We start from the raw sequence: 21,290 nt of genomic DNA, 5'->3' as shown, positions 1-21,290 counted from the left end.
AAAGCCGCATATAGAACTTTTATGGTTAGCCAATAAAGGTATCATACCTATCATACTTCTGTCTTTTTTGACACAAAAGTATTTAACATTTCATGCAGTTTATATAGAAACTCCAATTTACATAAATATTGTGCTAAGATGGAAATACTTTAGAGCTGGAAACTTTCTCAGTAAATCTTCCTATGTTTAAAAGCAATTCCAATTTTAATTGATATCAACATTTAAGTGCAGCGTTTATACGGAAAGACATTGTTAATTTTAGTTGCATATAAGTCCAACCATATTTCTTCATGTCTTGGGATGACCCACAGATTTTACCACCTATTTAACCTCTTTAAAAGATTTCTTACTCAGTGTGAACATAGCCTAATACTGCCCCCTATGTGCAAGAATATAACTACTACAATACTGCCTCCTATATACAAGAATATAACTACTATACTACTGCCCCCTATATACAAGAATATAACTACTATACTACTGCCTCTATATACAAGAATATAACTACTATAATACTGCCCCCTATATACAAGAATATAACTACTATAATACTACCCCTATATACAAGAATATAACTACTATAATACTGCCCCCTATATACAAGAATATAACTACTATAATACTGCTCCTATATACAAGAATATAACTACTATAATACTGCTCCTATATACAAGAATATAACTACTATAATACTGCCCCCTATATACAAGAATATAACTACTATAATACTGCCCCCTATATACAAGAATATAACTACTATAATACTGCTCCTATATACAAGAATATAACTACTATAATACTGCTCCTATATACAAGAATATAACTACTATAATACTGCTCCCTATATACAAGAATATAACTACTATAATACTGCTTCTATATAGAAGAATATAACTACTATAATACTGCTCCTATATACAAGAATATAACTACTATAATACTGCACCCTATATACAAGAATATAACTACTATAATACTGCTCCTATATACAAGAATATAACTACTATAATACTGCTCCTATATACAAGAATATAACTACTATAATACTGCCCCCTATATACAAGAATATAACTACTATAATACAGCTTCCTATATACAAGAATATAACTACTATAATACTACCCCTATATACAAGAATATAACTACTATAATACAGCTTCCTATATACAAGAATATAACTACTATAATACTACCCCTATATACAAGAATATAACTACTATAATACTGCCTCCTATATACAAGAATATAACTACTATAATATTGCCCCCTATATACAAGAATATAATTACTATAATACTGCCCCCTACATATAAGAATATAACTACTATAATACTGCTCCCTATATATAAGAATATAACTACTATAATACTTCCCCTATGTACAAGAATATAACTACTATAATACTGCTACAATATACAAGAATATAACTACTATAATACTGTTCCTATATACAAGAATATAACTACTATAATACTGCCCCCTATGTACAAGAATATAACTACTGTAATACTGCTCCCTATATACAAGAATATAACTACTATAATACTGCCCCCTATATACAAGAATATAACTACTATAATACAGCTTCCTATATACAAGAATATAACTACTATAATACTGCCCCCTATATACAAGAATATAACTACCATAACACTGCTCCTATGTACAAGAATATAACTACTATAATATTGCCCCCTATATACAAGAATATAATTACTATAATACTGCCCCTATATACAAGAATATAACTACTATAATACTTCCCCTATATACAAGAATATAACTACTATAATACTGCTCCTATATACAAGAATATAACTACTATAATACTGCCGCCTATATACAAGAATATAACTACTATAATACTGCCGCCTATATACAAGAATATAACTATTGTAATACTGCTCCCTATATACAAGAATATAACTACTATAATACTGCCCCTATATACAAGAATATAACTACTATAATACTGCCCCTATATACAAGAATATAACTACTATAATACTGCCCCTATATACAAGAATTGAACTACTATAATACTGCCCCTATATACAAGAATATAACTACTATAATACTGCCCCTATATACAAGAATATAACTACTATAATACTGCTCCGATATACAAGAATATAACTACTATAATACTGCCCCTATATACAAGAATATAACTACTATAATACTGCCCATATATACAAGAATAAAACTACCATAATACTTCCCCTATATACAAGAATATAACTACTATAATACTGCCCCTATATACAAGAATATAACTACTATAATACTGCCTCCTATATACAAGAATTTAACTACTATAATATATATATATATATATATATATATATATATATATATATATAGCAACCCTTTAGCACCCTGTGATTGACTCCCTACCACTTCCTTCCATCTAACCACTTAGATGCCATGGTCACTAGTAATCACAGCATCTAAGAGGTTAAATGGCCAGAATCAGAGTTATCTTTGAACCCGGCAGTTGCAGTGGGCTTTTAGCTGTATATGGTGCAGACACCGCACCATCCCCATTACACACATTAATGGCCCGTGGCTTTAATGTACGGCACAGTGCAGGAAGGGGTTAAAAAGAGATGAGGTTCAGAAATTGGCTTTCGTACTAGTGATTGGAGTAACTTCTACCTGGGCTGAAATCAGGTCAGGTCAATAAGTATGAAGGCTTGAGAAATGGATTTCAGCATCTGGTATGTCTACCTACTGTATTCCTTTCTATTTGAAGATTGACTATAGGCCCATCTGTTGAGACACACCATTGTCCTTTGAGCATTTCCCATTGCCACCCCCAATGTGACCAAGTGGAGGCTATGACGTCCTTCATCTGACCATGTACACACAACATTACTTCTTATGCCGCATGTGGACTGCAGACATTACCGAGCTTGACCAACCAATGACATCATAGACCCATGGTCATCACTGTGACATCACTATTGGTGAACAAAACGAATGTGTCTTCTCCAGGTCCATAAATTGTACGTCATAAATATCCTTATAGACAAGATGTTAAGGAGCGCACATTACCTGGCTCCTAGACTTTCTGTCTATTCGAGTAATTCATCTGAGTGTTTTGAGCACAGTTAAGATGGTGTTGACAAGTCAGGATTAAGAAGAGATCATTATAAAAGGCTTTAGGTTATTAAGAATTTATACAGGCAAGATCAAACAACTCCACCTTCATAAACCCCTTGTAGATCCCATAATCGCTTGTAGTTTGGATGACCTCACCATTGTTTGGAAGAAGGAGGAGGACATACCCAGGGACGTTTCAGTGTGAAAGGGTTTAATACATTAAATGAATGGATCGGAGATGCTGCGTCCAAATTAATAGACACAACGTATAGCGTTGAGTCACCCTGTTTTCAAGTTTTAGTAACGTTTAAAGCAAACATGGTGAACATCCCCTCACCAGCCTAATCGCTCTACCTTCTTGCTGGTGGTAGACCTCATTAAACCACCACCCTACAATCTATTAAGTTGTGTAATATAGTGTCCAATCAGTCTCTGGTCATATTAGATACGGTTGGAAAGTCCAAACTCACATACACTTATGGTCCACCATGTTGAACACTTGCCCCTTGTAGACACTTGTATGCATTGTCCATGTTTGGTCCAGAGTAGCCATGTACAACTGGAGCTTATCACAGAGAAGGGACAACCACAAGAACTGTAAATCTTCCCACTTTTGTCCTCTCGTTGACAAACTATAGACCACCATCATATACAATGGTGTATAGTTTCCCGTGGGATGTAAGGAATGCAATTTCCTTCTTCGACTAGTGGAAGAAGAGGCAGTTCCCTATTACTGAAGCCCAAGCCCAATTGGAGATTGTGTGACTATTAGGGCACCCATACACACCCACCCAATATCTAATGTGTATGGGTGTCCCAACCCTTCTCCGACAGCAGATGTCGGGGAAAGAAGAATGGGGCATGTTGGATTTCAACATGTCGATCCTTTTACCTATGGGAGATCAGCTTACGTATATTCTTGCTCGGCCGAGCATGAATATATATGGGGGTAGAATAGCGTTCAGTCGACAGCTATTGCAGGTGTATGGGCAGCTTTAGTCATGGTAGATAGCCAATAGGGTGGAATTAAGGAATCATGGGCTTCAGACCACCACATTCTCATTTAAACCACAGGAACATAAATCAAATTTAGGCCAGTCGTTGTGGAGGTTCTTCACTTAGGAGAACTCTTCTACAAGGACCTGAGAGAGGGATCACTCACATGGGACAAAGGAAAGCCACCAAAAAGTTGTTCTAGTTTTTTAGGACAACCTTGGTCCCCAAGTTATTTTATTGCGTGTTGTGTCTTACTACATTTCCCATGCTTTACATGGAAAAACCAACAGATATTCACAATGTGCTCAAGAGCCAAGCAGAGGAGACCATTACAGCTTCATATAGGGTTGTCACCTATGAAAAGCAGCCATGTGACCCACCTGCCTGCTATCATCAGAACCTGCCTGCAGTATGCTCTTGCCTGTGACCGCATTTGCATCCCTGTTGTGTGTGGAGATGGGTGTGGGCACGGCCAATGCATGAAGAAAGCCAAATAAAATGTTGCAAAGAACATATCAACTCCGGCTTCTGGTCAGTAGTTTATGGGTGATGAAGCAGATAGTGGGAGTTGATCTCTCTTCTTCCAAAAAAAACCTTCTTTTAGACATTCTGGTTTGGGCAATCCGGTATGACAAAACGGGAAGGGAAGTATTAAAAACTGTGCCTGCGTAAGCAATGAAGGGGATGTGGGACTTGGCGGCCCCTTCATTGTACTGATTGGCAGGGGTCCTGTTGGTATGGCCCTGCTGACCTAATATTTTTGGCCTATCCTAAGGATACAGGCCTGGAGAATCCTTTTAAGTCCATATTGTGGAGCATCATTTCGGAATACCGGCCCAAACCCCACAAGTTCATAATTTCCTGTTGGGTAAATAATAGAATATCATTCACAACAGCATTCAAGGTACAAAACCGGTTTTCAAAAGTTGTCCTTTATTTACAGTTCAAGTCAAATCACATGCAAAACAGTTTTTTTTCTTTAATATGAATATTGTAGTTAGCAAAAAACACAGTTTTAATAGCAATTAAATATACAAAAATATAGCTTACAAAAACAGTGAGTTTTTTTTATTTTTTTAAGTTTTAAAAAATATTCTGCTGCCGAATTTTCTCTTCTTTTTAGCGTACAAACACGTCTATGAAACCGAGAACCTGAGGTCTCACAAACAATTCGAAAAAAATATAGAAGCACTGGACAATGGAACATCGGACAGAAGGACGAGAGCAGACGAGAAAATAAAAAAATTGGAGTAAATGAAAAAAAAAAAAAATTTGTTTGTTTTTGTGTAAAACACTATATTGGATTTCACATTTATCTATTTTATCCAGTTATCCTCAATATTACCTTGTGACGCCGATACAGATTTACTAAACGTGTATATGACGTCACGTGTTATTACGAAACACAAAAAGTTTACAAATTGAAAGAGCCGTGACAGAAATTTTTTTACAAATTTAAAGGGTCGTGACAGAAAAATGTTTACAAATTTAAAGGGTCGTGACACTCAGGTATGTTATTGCTCCCCAGCATTTTCTTCCAGAAAGTACAAACCAGGAAATATAGAAATTTCTTATAAACTACTATAATGTTGGGAGTTTTATGTACAAATTGTGATTACAAATTGTCACCGTTTGACTCCAGTTATTTAAAATTCTGAATTCCACTCCGATCAGGCGTGTGAATGCACCACAGATGTAATACTCTATTCATAATGAAAAGGGGCTTTGTTTTGGCGCTCACTGTCGCCCCCTGCTGAGTGAGAACAGCTTTGTTTTATTTTGGGGGGGGGCTCATAAAAATGGTTGTCACCATATATATCTTCACTACATCAAATTTGTATATAATAATAATAATAATAATAATAATAATAATAATAATAATAATAATACTGCCCCCTATGAACAATAATATGTATTTGAATGTCTAGGAAAATTTTCATCTGTGAATGGAGTTGCCCTTTAAAAATGTTCAGTGGGGCAATACTCATGTGGCCAGTACTAGACATGTCATTAATTATTATTATTATAAACATATGACATGCTGCTTGAGAGACATGTACGAAATATCACAACAATGGTCACATGCAAAAAAAAAAAATAATAATAATAATAATAATAATAATCTTGGCACAATTTTTCAGACAATTCCCCAGTACTCTAATCTTCACAATCTATTTAGCTTAGTTATATTCTAGTGGGTAAATATTTTTCCGACAATGAGGCTTTTACTGAAGAAAAAAAAAAAAAGTTTGAGATAATGACACGGTCATGGGCGGCGGCAGCCAATTTGTTAGGATAACCTCTAAACAACCATGAAAGCCAATATGTCACGAGGACCTATCAAATGTACCAAAATGCGTTATATACTAAGGCCACTGATGTCACCTAATTGCATACTGATTGGTTCAGCCCATAAAATGGCTGCCATCATTGTGTATTTAAAGGGATAAAATTTTTGTCAACAAATTTGACAAAATGATAAAAAAAAAATTACGATGTTACTCCGCAAAGCAGAAAATACAAGTAGTAATAGGGCAATGGCACCTCAAAATGGGCAGACGTACACCTGAAAAATTCGAAACGCATAGAGATCGGATATATAATAACACGGAGGAAAATTATAATAATTAGGGTTGAACACCAAAGCCATAATACTTAATCAATATACTATACATATATCCTCCAAGCCCTTATAGACAAATATACAAACTCGACTACTGAATTATTCAGGCACAACTAGGAAATATCCGGTATACTAGACTTCTGACCAATCACCACGGCCGATACTTTTGGAATCCAATATAGGAGCCAAAATTTTTTTTAGAATTAATCAATACATCTACCAGAACTAGGCGGGACGTCTACCATACGATTACCAATGGAAGAACTCTACCAAAGCAGTAGATACTGTACATCGTACGCCAAAAAGTTTGGCCAAATTGTGAAATTTTTTATAAATAACGGTGTTGACCACTTGATGTCCATCAGAAAAAGTGCTAAAAATTTAGGCAGAATATAAATCCAAATCTAAATTCTTAATTCTGAACGCCATATATTGATAAGCTTAAGACTGGTCTGAAACGCGTGGGAATCCACTTATCAATCTTGTTCTGAAATACTTAAAAGGGGAGTTCCACTTTTAGTTACCTTTTGACATGCTAGAAATAATATTGGTGGGAGTTTATGATCTGGGACCCCCAATAGAATTCCAAACTGGAGCGACCACATATCTCATCAAAGCTCTTGATCCCTATCGGGACTGGTTGGAGATATGTAACTCTTAATCTCTACAGAATGAGGATTTATTTCAATGCATGAATGGGAATGTACACAAAATACCGTACCACTGAGATCAATGGCAGCTTGTATTATACTCCAGAGCTGGATTCACAATTCTGCTTGTTGTAATGGGAAACAGTCATTAAGTTTGTTGTCAGACAGTTAGTTAGATTGTCCTCCATCAGATTACTATACAGTGTCGGTTGTTAAGACACCACCTCCCAAAATACAAATCACCAGAACAAGATCTGTGCAGACACTGATGAAGCAGAAAACACTGGGAGAGTTCAGCCTGCAGAATTGTGAATGCAGCTCTGGAGTATAATAAAGGCTGTAATTTAGGATTAGTACAAAACAAATCATGTAAATGTAAAAAATGTGGCTGCTCTACAGCCATCTGAATGAGGCCTAGTACTGAGTGTGACACCAACACTACTTCCTCGCTGGAAGATTCTGACGAAAAATAGTGTGAAAAACAACGTACAACATGGAACGACAACGGAGGAAGGAATACGCACAAGACCTTATGTGGGAGGAGTTTGATTAAAGTTTGATTACGTTGGAGCGCCGTTACTGTGAAGAGGCGATTTATGTAGTTATAGAAATTTTTACAAGCAGTTGAGAACCGTTTTAGAACAAATGTAGAAAAATAAAATTCCCCCAAAAAATAAGAAAAATTGCCAAAAAAATCACTTTTCTTTTCCAGAGTCAAAAATCAGGAACCCCTGAAATACTAAAGGAACCTCTCTTAACTTTATAGAGAATACAAGATGGCGCAGGCGTGTTATAGGACAGGATTTCTGATGGAAACTATAGGATGTACATCATCACATCACTTAAATGGTTGCCTAGCAACAGACCACACCTCCAGGAGGTGACTACACTGGTTCTCCATGCTCTAGTAATCCCCAGGGTGGTCACCCTCTATACTCCACCAACACTTCCATCATCCTAATCTAAAGTCAGGTATTTGTGGGAAAGGGTGGAGGGATGGGGCGTCAGCAGGAGTTACAATGTCCCCCTGCTAGATATTTGGGTGGTTCCTGACTTTTGACTTTTAGATCACCCTTGGGTAATCTGGGTTTATCCAGATGATTGTATACGACATGCTGAGACTTGTAGTCCCCCTGTAGCTGGGAGGATTATAGGTCACTCATCTTTTATTATAAGTGCTGAAGTTTTTATACAGTAAAGGCAGACGCCATGACAGACTCTATCCGGCGGGTAGGCCCGGTCCTTGCCACATCCATTGGCTCCTCATATCCACACTGCCCATGCTTCACATGCCTCCTAATATACAATTGTTCTTATAGTTATCAGTTGTTTTTTGTAATTATCAATTGTTAAAGTTGCTGACCTTTCAATAGAAGAGTGCCCTATGACAACACTTCCTGCCTCTGCTCTACAATAGGCCTTACAGTAACCAAATAGATCCCTTTTATTTTCTTGCCTGAGCTAGAAACCTGATTGCCGGTAGTCTGTGTCCCTCGGATAACAGAGAGCTGTAAGAGCACAGGAAGTGTTGTCTTGGGGACACAGACATATAAGGGCTGTAACTTCAATAACTTGGCACAGGAATAAGATATTGACACAGAGTTTTCACATTTTTAAAACATGCCACGTGGGCTTTGATACGGATAATGTCGGAGTTCTTCTTTATATGTCATACATATATGTGTAGGAAATGTAACAGTCTTAATTCATAGTGAATGGAATGCTAGCAATATTTTTTTTGACCACAGCAATATTCAGTAGGAGGAATCCTATGGCCTAAGCTACACCAGGGATTTTTTTATTAGGGCCCACGATCGTGCTCAACGCTCTAATCTGGTGGTGTAACATACGATCGGCCATTTTTTTTAAAAACAAATCAAATATATATATTGGATAAAAAGTAAAAATCACCTAAAATATGGTACCTTAGGCCTATATCAGATCTCTGGGAACTAATTTCAGCACGGAGGCGCCTTGAGACTCATACCTCAATGCTGTAACTAGGTCGGAAGACCCAACACATAGAATATCGGTGAACTTGAGAAAATATGTCTGCGAGCCGGTGACGGGTGCACTTTAAGAAAACCGTATCAGTTCATACTTTGACGGTATCCTGCCGCGGTTAAAAATCGGATTTACGGATAGACGCGGGCGGACAGGATTTCTCTCATACACCGAGAGGTGCGCGGTTTACGGTAAGCAGTTTGCATAGTGTGGTAATACTCCATCGCCCAGGTGCTCCTGGGTTCGGTGCCATCCCTTCCCTTTGTAAATGGACAGTCGTGCCACTTCCGTCCCTGGCACAGTGAAACTTCCAGTAAAGATTTCCATATAAAATGTTAAAAAGAAAAAAAAAAAAAAAAAGTTGCAAGAGTCTCAGTGAAATCTTGTAAAGTGCTCGTCCAAGGCCAAATACTGCTGCCAAGTTCCCTTGTGTCTCTCCTGCGTAGAGGCAGGCCATGAAAGTGCTTTGGTTGCGACAGAGTCCACATATCCATGTCGGAGATTAGGAATCCATCAGCTACCGACCAGGATTCTGGGATCGGCCCCGCAGAAGCGGGGTAGGGACATGCGATCTGTGGCTTCTCGTATAGGCGACCCATGATGACATGTTGGCTGTAAACTATACAATGTTCTCTGCGCCGGGTAGCGGGCCTTGTGGAGGTCCGTGCTCCTGCTTGCTGTGAAGTTGCGCCAGCTGCAGGACGGGCATGTTACACAGGGGGCAAACTTTCCGCACTTCAAGCCATTTAATGAGGCACCTAAAAAAAAAAAAAAGACAAGTCATTTTTCTATATGCAGAGGTCGGATTGTGCGAATTAATTTCTTAATATATCTTTACAGCAGTCGGAGTTCCGTTTTTCTGATACACAGCTCCAAATCCCCTGTTGTTAATATAGAATTAAATATACAATGTTTTCTGACTGCAGCCACCACTAGTGGGAGCTTAGTGTGCACAATTTATATATTGGACTAAATAATAAAAATGTATGCATTAAGCTCCCCCTAGTGGTGACCGCAGGCACCCAGAATTGGGCACAATGTTTTTAAGTGGACCATAAAAAGAATAAAAGACTAGAAAAATGGAAAAATGTTGAGGAACTTTGTAAATACATTGCATTACTTATCTGGCTATATTATACTCCAGAGCTGCATTCATAATTCTGCAGCTGAAATCTTCAATAACTACAGTATCTGCTTGTTTAGTGTCTGCTCATAACTTGCTTTAATGATTTACATTATAGTTGCTCAGTACAAGCTGACTGAAAGCAAGATTGATGATGGTTTTTAATAGTAACTAGCTGAATTGTGAATGCAGCTCTGGAGTATAATACAGGCTGTAATTTAGTACGAGTAATGCAATGCATTAAGTTAGTCAGCTTTTTATGTAGATCAATTCTAAGGTAAGGTGGTGTTCAGAGGTGTTGGCTCACAATCCTGGGGACAATGAGTACTTACTTTCTGTGGAAGGCGTGCTTGCACGGACATATACCCAGCTCATCCTTGGGTTTGAATTCTTCTAGGCAAACGGCACAAATCTACAAGGAGATATAAAGAATTATAATAATATGGCAGCAGACCTAACCAGGAGCCGGACAACGGCTTGTGTGGGAATAAACACAGGAACTTGAAGACATGTAATATCCGTTTAAATGTCGCCAGGCCCAGAATTACGATGGATGGTGCCGAGTCTGGTACCTCCTGTTGGCGCCTCTCCATATAGTGTCCAAATAACAATAGCTAATTATAAATGTTATAGTTTGGTGCCTTCCCAACAATGCGTAGACTAATAACACCTCCATACAGTTGTCTAAATACTATACAGTGTCGCAGTACTATATACAGCAAAACAATCTACTGTACAGCGCCAAAGTAGTAGTGGCACACAATGCCCAATCCCTAAATACTACCGCACAGAGCTCAATTACCAACATGCAGTGTCCAGATATATAGACAGTGTCTAGATATAGATACAGTGTCCAGATATACAGTGACCAGATATACACATACAGTGTCCAGATATATATACAGTGACTAGAGATTATATATACACACACACACACACACACACACTGACCAGATATACATAGTGACCAGATATATATACAGTGACCAGATATACTTATATATAAATATATACACATACACACACAGTGACCAGATAATAGTAATGGTAAGCGGATTGTTCCTGCGAACCGATGTAATAGTACGTCACAGTGAGAGCACAGGAGCGGTGACCGCGTCATTACTCGCAGGTGTCGGCTGTATTAGACAGCTGACACCCTGCTCTGACCGCAGCATCTGAGTGGTTAGACAGAGAGAGATGGATTGCTGTGGCAGCCGGGGGCCTAACAATGGCCCCCAGGTCTTCCATGTGTGTAAGCCTATTAGGCCACCTATTAGTTCAATAGGCCACCTTTCAGATTTACAATGGCAGTCATGAAACACTGCAATACAGCTGTATTATTATATCAAATGCAAGTCCCCCACTAGGGGGTGCACAAGAGCCGGGAGCGAGGAGGGTAAGTATATTATCTAAAAGATAATGGACGATTTCTTATTTTTTGGATGTTGCGCTCCCTCTCCGGCAATCGGGTGACATCTATATCTCATCGAGTGAACAGATGAGGGAAGCTAAACCTGCCTAGAGTGACTCCCGGTAAAACCAGGAGAAATTAAGTCTAGGACAATATTAATGTGTGACCTGAACATCGTCAATATATCCCATCTAATAAAGGGATATTCTCCCACGACAGTACCCATTCTCCTGATAGGCGAGGGTCCCAGAAATGCAACCTCAACCTATTAGACATTTATTGCAAATTTTACAGATATGTCAGAAATATATTCCGCTGGAGTTCTCCTTTAACTATTTGGGACAATGAAAAAAAATACAAAATTTTCCTATAGCCCCCCCCCCCATAAGGAAAATATCTAACATTCGTCTGAAGATAATAACGTGTTCGACTCTGTAAGAACTTCTCTTGTATTCATTTTATTGCAGACAATCAGTTGTAATCCTATAGTCCTTGGATATGACACATAACCCATGTATCAATAGGTAGCCCCCCATATCTTCTATAGTATACATGCAGTGTATTATATGGCCACTATGGGGCGGGGGACTGGTTACTGTCTAATGGTACTGACTAACAGGACTTTATTAGGACTTTATGTCAATTCTACATTTCGATAACCTTGGATACCAACCTCATAGAGATTCAGCTCTTTTACTTTTTCTTTTAAAATAACCTGAAAAATGAAAGAAAAAAATAAACGAAGAAAAATTATAATGCAGAAAAACTTTGAGAAACGTGAAAAAAGTTAATAAGAAGTTAAAAAGTGCTGAGCGAGGTAAAAGAGAACGCCATTAGTTGATTGGAGGAGGTATTACAGCACACAAGGCTGGTTTATTTGTACCCCCATGTGATTCCTCTCTGCCAATCAGCTGAAGGGGAGGAGTAGATTAGCATATATCTCTAGCACCTCCTAAATCAGGGTTTTCTGGGTGCAGTAGCGCCCCCTAGCTTTCTTTTATTAGAACATCTCGAACACTGGTACCCAATGCGACAGCAGGCGATCATTGGGTGACAGGAGAGGGCGGATATTGGGGTGTCGGATACAGAGATACAAACTGGTTTCCAGCCTCACCTGTTTATAGGCATACAGCTCCTTACGGGTCTGATGTCTCAACCTGTAGAGGGCGATAAGGAGGAGAATACGCAGATGAGGAACACAAGTCACATTCATCCAGACCTATACCATGCAGGTCACCAAGAAATTAAAGGTTTTTGTTTATTTTTTACGTCTGTTTCTGATCTAAGTGGAGCCTGGACGTGGCAGAGGATTGAAGTGTGTGCTGATCTTGTGGGAGGCAATGACTTGTCCAATTGTGCGATTATAAAAATAGTGGGAGGTCATAAACTGATAGGAAAAAAGTGCAGTAGTCACTTCAGCAGCACAGAGTGTTTCAGGAGACAAGTATGAAAGATAAGATCACAATACGATTCATAGGGCGTTGGAGGAAAGTGCGAGCCAGACTGATAGTAGGACTAGGATAATCCAGCAGAACAGAATATTTAAGCAAAATGCCGTGCTGTTATTGTAAAAGGCAGTGACCACTCCACTCATGTGATTATACTATTGAGGGACAAGTCTGGGGTCACTTATTGTGGTCCCCGCTCCTTTTATCACCCTATTATCAGTCTCTGAACTCCCACTTGTGCCTCTCTAACATCCTCCACAAGAGCAGCATCTCCTCTCCTGAAATAAATAGATAATAGCAGGAACAGGGCCCTGAACAGCACAGAGTATTTCAGGAAGGTGATGTGCGGAGTTGTGAGGGAGGTTGAACTCTCCACGTATGTGAGGATATTAGTGAGACACAAGTGGAGATTGATAATGTAAGAATGACAGGAGTAGGTTAATGGAGACATAGTAAGCCATGAAGGGTCATGAAAGAAGCAGGATCTTAAAGCAGCGCAGAGTATTTTAGGGGAGGAGTGTGCTGATCTTGTAGGGGCAGTGACCGGTCACCTCATGTGATGATGTTAGTGAGGACAGGACTGTATGTGACAGGGATAGTGTCATGATGTGAGGAGGGCGCTGGAGACAAGTGGGAGGTCACAGACAGAGTTACAAAGTGGAAGGAGCAGAGTCCCTAACAGCACAGAGTATTTTAGGAGAAGAGTGTACTGATCTTGAGGGGGCATTGACCTGTACACTTATGTGATGACGTTCGTGAGAACAGGGCTGCTGGCAGCTATCCACTATTGTGTGCGAAATAATACTAAAATAAATTTCAATAGCATTTCCATGGCAACCAGTCATTATAGGGAAGAACATTGCGGAATTTACCTCCATTATAAGAACCTTTAATGTCTCGGAGTTCAAAACAGAGAAATCTGTAAAACAGGCAGCACAGTCTAAAAGGAAAAAGCCCTTTGTAAAATGCATGACATTTATAGCAATGCATTATTTGTAAAAATAAAAACAAAAAGTCCAAAATCATGAGAAAAAAAAAATCAATATTACTTATAGAAACCTAAAGACAAAAAAGACCAAATAAATAAACTGTGACACTTCATAAAAAAGAAAAACACATTTCCGATAATCCTAGCCATGTTGTAGGAACAGTAATGGGCTCCTCACCCACCCCATATCTTAAGTCTTCCGTGCTAGCCTGTTTCTGATCAGATACAATAAGTGTCTCAATATAAATAAATTCTGACATGGTCACCATCATAGTTGGTAGCTGCCTATAAGCTATATATAAAGAATCCACCGTAGGTAATGGCCTAAGGCAATGCATATCCATAGGGCTATGAACAATGAAAGCCAAGACTGGGGGATTTTATAGCAACCATGTCGTGCTTACTCCTGACCATACACTCTCAATGTACAGGCCGCATGTCTATGTTACAGTCTGTATGGCGGCGTAGACAACAATTTTTGGCTTCCTATAATGTGCCAAAAAGCAAGCAGCGCTGTGAGGGAGGAGGAGATTACAGAATATGGTTGTTATAGTTAAAGCAAGTGAAGTCTACAAATTGGGCTCATTACCCTGACTGGTGTGCGGATGTTTGGCACTGCATGCAGGGCAGCCCGCTCTCTTACAATATGGGCGTTATAAATAGGCTGCTATTCGGCGATATATGCTGTGCCTCACTATCCAAACACTATGCCTCCATGTTTTACACACTACACTCACGTTTTTGTTTCACTCACAGCCCTGATTTCTACACACTACACTTAGTCATGTCCCCTATACCTCACATGTGCACTATACACAGTACTTTATTATTTATTTATTATTATTACACATTTACTTCCATGCCCAACACACCACTCCCCTCAAGGTAAGTGGGAGTGGCTATCATTATTTAAACACACCTGGGCACTTCCCATCAACAGCATTCTCTGACCTGGTTGCGTCCTGTTTGGAACGGGTATTTTACCCACCACCTAATCTGTGAGTATGGCCTTTTCTGTGGTTTTAATTACATTCTATGTCCCATTTTTTTTTGTATATCTTAGATTTTGGAACGAAAAGTTCTAGGTAGGGACTCGCAAGTGTGGGGATCCGTGATGTGGATTGCGAGCTTGCGTTTTTTTGGCCAAAACAACAACTAATACCCCATGTTTTCTCATGGTTACTTACATTGTACATACTTTTTTTCAGGACGCGCCCGGGTCTTATGATGCTGGGATAGCCTGGTGTGCGGATGTTTGGCACTGCATGCAGGGCAGCCCGCTCTCTTACAATATGGGCGTTATAAATAGGCTGCTATTCGGCGATATATGCTGTGCCTCACTATCCAAACACTACGCCTCCATGTTTTACACACTACACTCACGTTTTTGTTTCACTCACAGCCCTGATTTCTACACACTACACTTAGTCATGTCCCCTATACCTCACATGTGCACTATACACAGTACTTTATTATTTATTTATTATTATTACACATTTACTTCCATGCCCAACACACCACTCCCCTCAAGGTAAGTGGGAGTGGCTATCATTATTTAAACACACCTGGGCACTTCCCATCAACAGCATTCTCTGACCTGGTTGCGTCCTGTTTGGAACGGGTATTTTACCCACCACCTAATCTGTGAGTATGGCCTTTTCTGTGGTTTTAATTACATTCTATGTCCCATTTTTTTTTGTACTCCTGACCATACACTCTCAATGTACAGGCCGCATGTCTATGTTACAGTCTGTATGGCGGCGTAGACAACAATTTTTGGCTTCCTATAATGTGCCAAAAAGCAAGCAGCGCTGTGAGGGAGGAGGAGATTACAGAATATGGTTGTTATAGTTAAAGCAAGTGAAGTCTACAAATTGGGCTCATTACCCTGACTCAGGCCCCTTATGTCCATCGTCCGATGTATTCATAGCACTTCTAGGGATATTAAAGGTTCCTCCATGAACTCCGAAAAAGGAGAACAAACTGGTTTGCGGCCCAAGAAATTTACTCATATCCTGGTTGATTAATAGTCAAGTTCCTCTTTTACTTTAGCTGCAATTCACTCGTTTTTATTAGTGCTCGTATATACTAGTGGCCTTAAGATCCCTCATTAATACATGGGAAGAAGGGCTTAAAGGAAATGTCCACTCACTATTTCCTCTCTTACATAGCCAATAGAGGTCACCCAGCATTCCATGGGCTGTGAACACCATAAGTATCTGTATTGTTCTGCAGTTAGATCACTAATCATTGCTTCATCTCCGACTTTGTGTTATAGCAGTCTTGGCATTCTATTTATGAACCAGGAAGATCAGGATGAATAGTGCTATTGGTCCCATGCAGATAGGAACAGGTTATGATGGTGAATGGGGCTGAACTGCAATACCAGACACGGTCCATGGACAAGGGTGGCGCTTTTTCTGTAAGAAATGTATATCCCGTTTTCCTTATCTTATGCAACATTTTATTAACCACACTTTATTTTACAGCTGGGCCTGAACACACAAGGGGTTAAGTGAAGGTAAACATGAAATATTGACTTTGTAATATATGATCCGCGCCCTCCCGCTGGTCTCTTTCCGTTTTGTGGGATGTTTATTTTCCTATGGCCAAAGTACGCAACGTCTTAAAAGAAAGAGAAACTGACACAATGTAACACCCCGCTATGACTCAGCAGCTGCAAAGTGAAAGAATGTTACCAAAGTAAACTTAGGCGTCAAGGGGAGCTACGGGGGGGGGTTTGGGGTTTAAAAACCACCCCGCAGTCAGCCGTGTTCTCCAGAAATATAAAAATCTGTTGTTTGTGGGAAAACTAAGTGCCCCCCTTAACATTGTAGACAGTTTTTCTATAATACCGCCTCATAGTACTAAATAATATCACATACAGTGCACAAATAATACTCCTCTAAAGAGCCCCCACAATACTGCCATGTAGTGCCAACATAATAATACAATTCAATTGCTAAAAAAATACCTAAAAAAACACAGCTAAATAATACTGCCCCCTAGGAAGAAGGAGTTGGATAATTGCCGCTCCCTTAATATAAGTGCACATCATGACCGAAAAGAGGGAGTATGGTGCGGGCTCACAAGCTGAGCCCGCTTTATATTCAGTGGGTGTCGAAACTTGGCTCCGATCCCGGACTTTACGGTAAAGTCCGACCCCAGCCGTTTAACCACTTAGATGCTGTGGTCAATAGTGACCACGGCATCTAAACCTTTAGAAAGAGAGGGGGGGGGACGCTCAGTCACCCCATCGCGCTCCCCCTGTGAAGCAATCGTGGAGTATCAATGGTGGTCACTGCAGCCTAGTGAAGGCCCCCAGGTCTGCCAACTTTCTTCTCGAGGCAGGGCTTAATAGAAGCCCGTTAAAATTACAATACACTGCAGTACACAGGTATCACCAGCGATCAAACGATGTAAGAAAAAATAAATACCTGTTAAATAGTTTTTAGTAATTTTACAAAAACTTTAAATACTAAAAGTTCAAAAACTCCCATTTTCCCCCTAGAGTAATGCAAAAAAACAAAAAAAAAAAACTTAATTTGTATCGCCGCGTCCAAACGATTACAATATAACATTATTTATTGCACTCTGATTGCGGTAAAAACAAACCCAAAAGACAATGGAGGGATCACAGTTTTTTTTCCCCCCAATTCCACCCCACATAAAAATGTTTGCAATTTCCCAGTACATTACTGTATAAGGGTCAGTAGTGATATTAAAAACTACAATGAGTTGACTTTAATGGGTTCAGTCAGCTTTCCGTCGGGCGTCTGTGGTTTTTAGCGGAAACAATAGCGGTCTATACGTAGTCTCCGGTAGCTATAACATGCTGTGAATATAGTGTCCGGTAATCTCGGCCGAATCTGTGACGGAGGCCCCAAATGGAGCTTCCAACGCAGATGTGAACGAGGCCTATTTTTGAAAAAAAAAAAATCTTCTAGAAATGATATCATATACTCCAGTCACATCCAGAGCTGCATTTAGAATTCTGAAAGACTGAAGATTATCTACACTTCTTGGTTGGACATGTGACGCTGAGCTCTAACTGTGTAACTGTGTCATCTTGGCTATTTGAAAACAGGAATTTAGCAGAATTTTGAATTCAGCTTCGGGTGTGAATGGAGAAGACATCACAGAACTGAAAACCAATACTACAGCAAAATTTATACAGTAGTGCTGGGCAGTGTATAAAGTCCATCATCTAGAGATAGATAGATAGATAGATAGATAGATAGATAGATAGATAGATAGATAGATAGATAGATAGATAGATAGATAGATAGATAGATAGATAGATATTTTACATCTTCCCCTTCTATTGAGTTTCGCACTTTCTTGCTCTGGCTCGGTGACCTCTTCCTCTGTGGTAACATTACTGTGGGTACAAAAGCTTCTTCTTCCCGTCTGATAGAAACTGGACTCACCCATAGGTGACACTCCCCTATGCATCATTTTCGTATAGATACTGTCAGGAAGCAGCAGTTGCTCATATAGAAGGGAGACTGCGCCCCTGATCCGAGTAGAGGTCAGTGCAATGCCTCCAGTAGTATCACCCATATAGATTATATAGGGCTGGTGACACGTATAGATTTACTCCATAAGAGCTTGACATCCATACATCATGATAGCTGACAGCAGGGTTAGACCGATTCAGCATCAATCATTGACACCCCTGGTGCAGTGCCGAGTCACCCCACACAACCTGTACCAGGTCATCTTGCAATGCACATGGAAGTGGAGGGTGAAATTGTAGGAATGGTAAGGCAACCAATCAAAATAAGAAGAACTTACCGAATCAGGTAGCAGCAGAAGAGTAGGCTCAGAATGAAGACGAATATTGCAGTGCCAAACACTACGATGTAGATGTTGAGGGGGAGGTTCTGGAATCCAATATTAGGCATCCTGAGGCTATAGTGCTGGAAATCCGGGCTCATGGATGGGCTGTGGGTTAGATATAAAAGGGAGGATTAGTAAAATAATTCAATAATAAGACGAGGGGGGTGCACATGGCAAAATCAAACTGGCCCCTAATGGTTGTTGGTAGTCCATCCCCTGTCTCAGCCATGATTGACACCGCTATGGGGTCTTTATACACCCAATCCTGAGATCCAAATAATGCTAGCATGTTACCCCATCTAAAGTCCTTATCAGTTGTAACTCAATAAAGACAAACAAGAAGTGAGTAAAATCATGGAAAATCCCTTTGAGTATACACTGAATCGATCATCCAAATCGCTCCCTTTATGGGCAGGAGCGTTTTTCCGATCTGATCTTCTGGCAACGTCAGCACATTACTGGCGCCATTTATGCACTAAATGGTAATAGCGGTGGAGCTGTTGCACGGTGCTGACAGTCATCATGACAACCCCTCTGATCACTCTGAATGGTAGCGGTAATTACCTGAATCACCCCCCACCCCCTGTAAAGAAACTCTTTGTGTAATATGAATACAGTATATTGGGAAAATGCTGGAAATGCAATTCCCTAATATACAATGATGAAGCTTTTCCTGTAGCACTCTGCAGATTCCCCATAAAGTTTGGACCTCAGTTGCAGTAAAGCCATCTCCTTCTTTTCTACATTCTTCTAGTGTTCCAATTCTACGTTTCCTCTGCTACACCCTTCTGGCTGGAAAATTCCACTAGACACAAAGAGACGGCAATGACGAGCCCACAGCAGTCTGTATGCTCACTCGAGCTTTGTTTGCGGGATCTAATTATTCTAGAAACAGTGGAAAACTATTTTTATGTTATAATAAGACAAGGATGTCCCAGTACAGTCTTGGGGTGGGTGTAGAACCCCTTACGGTTCTGTGTATCGCAACACTATTTGAATTGAATGTGGAAATTCATGAGTGCCACTCAATGCCGGCACCCAGAAAAAGATACATTTATTGTAGAACTACAGATATCAAGATCCTGGAACTCCCAGTCCCAGAAAACCTTGCATAATGGCACCTGTACAGACTTCCACAATGGATGGAAGTTGGGGTGGCGCGCCGGTATATATTGGCAGAGCATGCTAGTACCTGTAGAGCCTGTATACTGGGCAGAACGGGTAATTAGACAGTGTCCAAAAGGTTAGACAGGTAAGGGGCCCCACTGAGACAGTAGGGCCAAGAGACAACTCAACTAAGAGCTTTTGACACTGTGACAGCTATGTTCCCGACATTATGGGACCTTACGGGTGTTACGGCGCTTATCTATACCCAGGTACCTATTAGCCAACTTCTGTTTCCATAACTAGCACACCACCACAAGCTTGTATTACTGCGGAAGGATTCTTTACAGTAAAAGCACAATAGACAGTGATTTATAGCATTGCTGCCCCAGGATCCTAAAAATATAATGCTACAAATTATATAACTAGGAACCTTGAGGAGCAAACAAGGATTATAATTTTATTTTCGCTTTCCATAGTACGTCATTATGTAAATACTCTCAGCACTTAGAGATAAGGGGGCACTTACTTTATCTGCAGCGCAAGATACGTTTCTGACATCACAATTTAAAGAACCATGACCATCCCTTATTATTTATTTCTGTTACTTATATAGCGCCAACATATTCCGCAGCTTATCATACGGCATAAAAACTGGTAGAGCTGCCATACAATACAGAACATAAAAAATGCAATATATTCAAAGATTATATATAATGGCGGATACGTCCTAGGCAATCTACGCCTGATTTCCGGTGTAGAAAAGTCATAATTTGCTTAGTTGCAGACTTAGTTTTTGCACAAACTTTTTGCAACTTTTTGCTCCCCCCCCCCACCTCTTTTCCAAAAAGTGGGCGGCGAAGCGGAAGGAGCAGGGCCGCCCGCAGGCCGACATATTTACTAGAATTTACGCCAGAAGCTGGTATAAGTTATTACAGAAACATTTTAAGGAAGAACGTACAGGACAGGGTTTTCCTGTTTTATATAACGAAAGTT

At 39.7% G+C, this 21,290-nt stretch overlaps 1 protein-coding gene across 2 annotated transcripts in view; it reads right to left on the bottom strand.

Annotated features, from left to right (window-relative positions):
- Window positions 1-5,015: 5,015 nt before the first annotated feature.
- The window catches only part of LOC142748706 (RING finger protein 24), an 85,548-nt gene continuing 69,273 nt past the window's right edge, over window positions 5,016-21,290 (bottom strand). For both annotated transcript variants that reach the window (XM_075855901.1, XM_075855894.1), the window contains exons 2-6: window positions 19,146-19,295; window positions 13,027-13,069; window positions 12,586-12,627; window positions 10,834-10,913; window positions 5,016-10,136 (exon numbers count right to left, since the gene is read on the bottom strand). In XM_075855901.1, coding sequence (XP_075712016.1) covers window positions 9,998-10,136; window positions 10,834-10,913; window positions 12,586-12,627; window positions 13,027-13,069; window positions 19,146-19,288 — 447 coding nt within the window. In that variant the 5' untranslated portion in view covers window positions 19,289-19,295 and the 3' untranslated portion in view covers window positions 5,016-9,997. The remainder of the gene's footprint in view (window positions 10,137-10,833; window positions 10,914-12,585; window positions 12,628-13,026; window positions 13,070-19,145; window positions 19,296-21,290) is intronic.

The sequence above is a fragment of the Rhinoderma darwinii genome, chromosome 1, assembly GCF_050947455.1.
Source record: "Rhinoderma darwinii isolate aRhiDar2 chromosome 1, aRhiDar2.hap1, whole genome shotgun sequence".
Classification (NCBI taxonomy): domain Eukaryota; kingdom Metazoa; phylum Chordata; class Amphibia; order Anura; family Rhinodermatidae; genus Rhinoderma; species Rhinoderma darwinii.
Note: the sequence above shows the minus strand (reverse complement) of the source record. Positions and strands in the feature narration are given on the sequence as shown.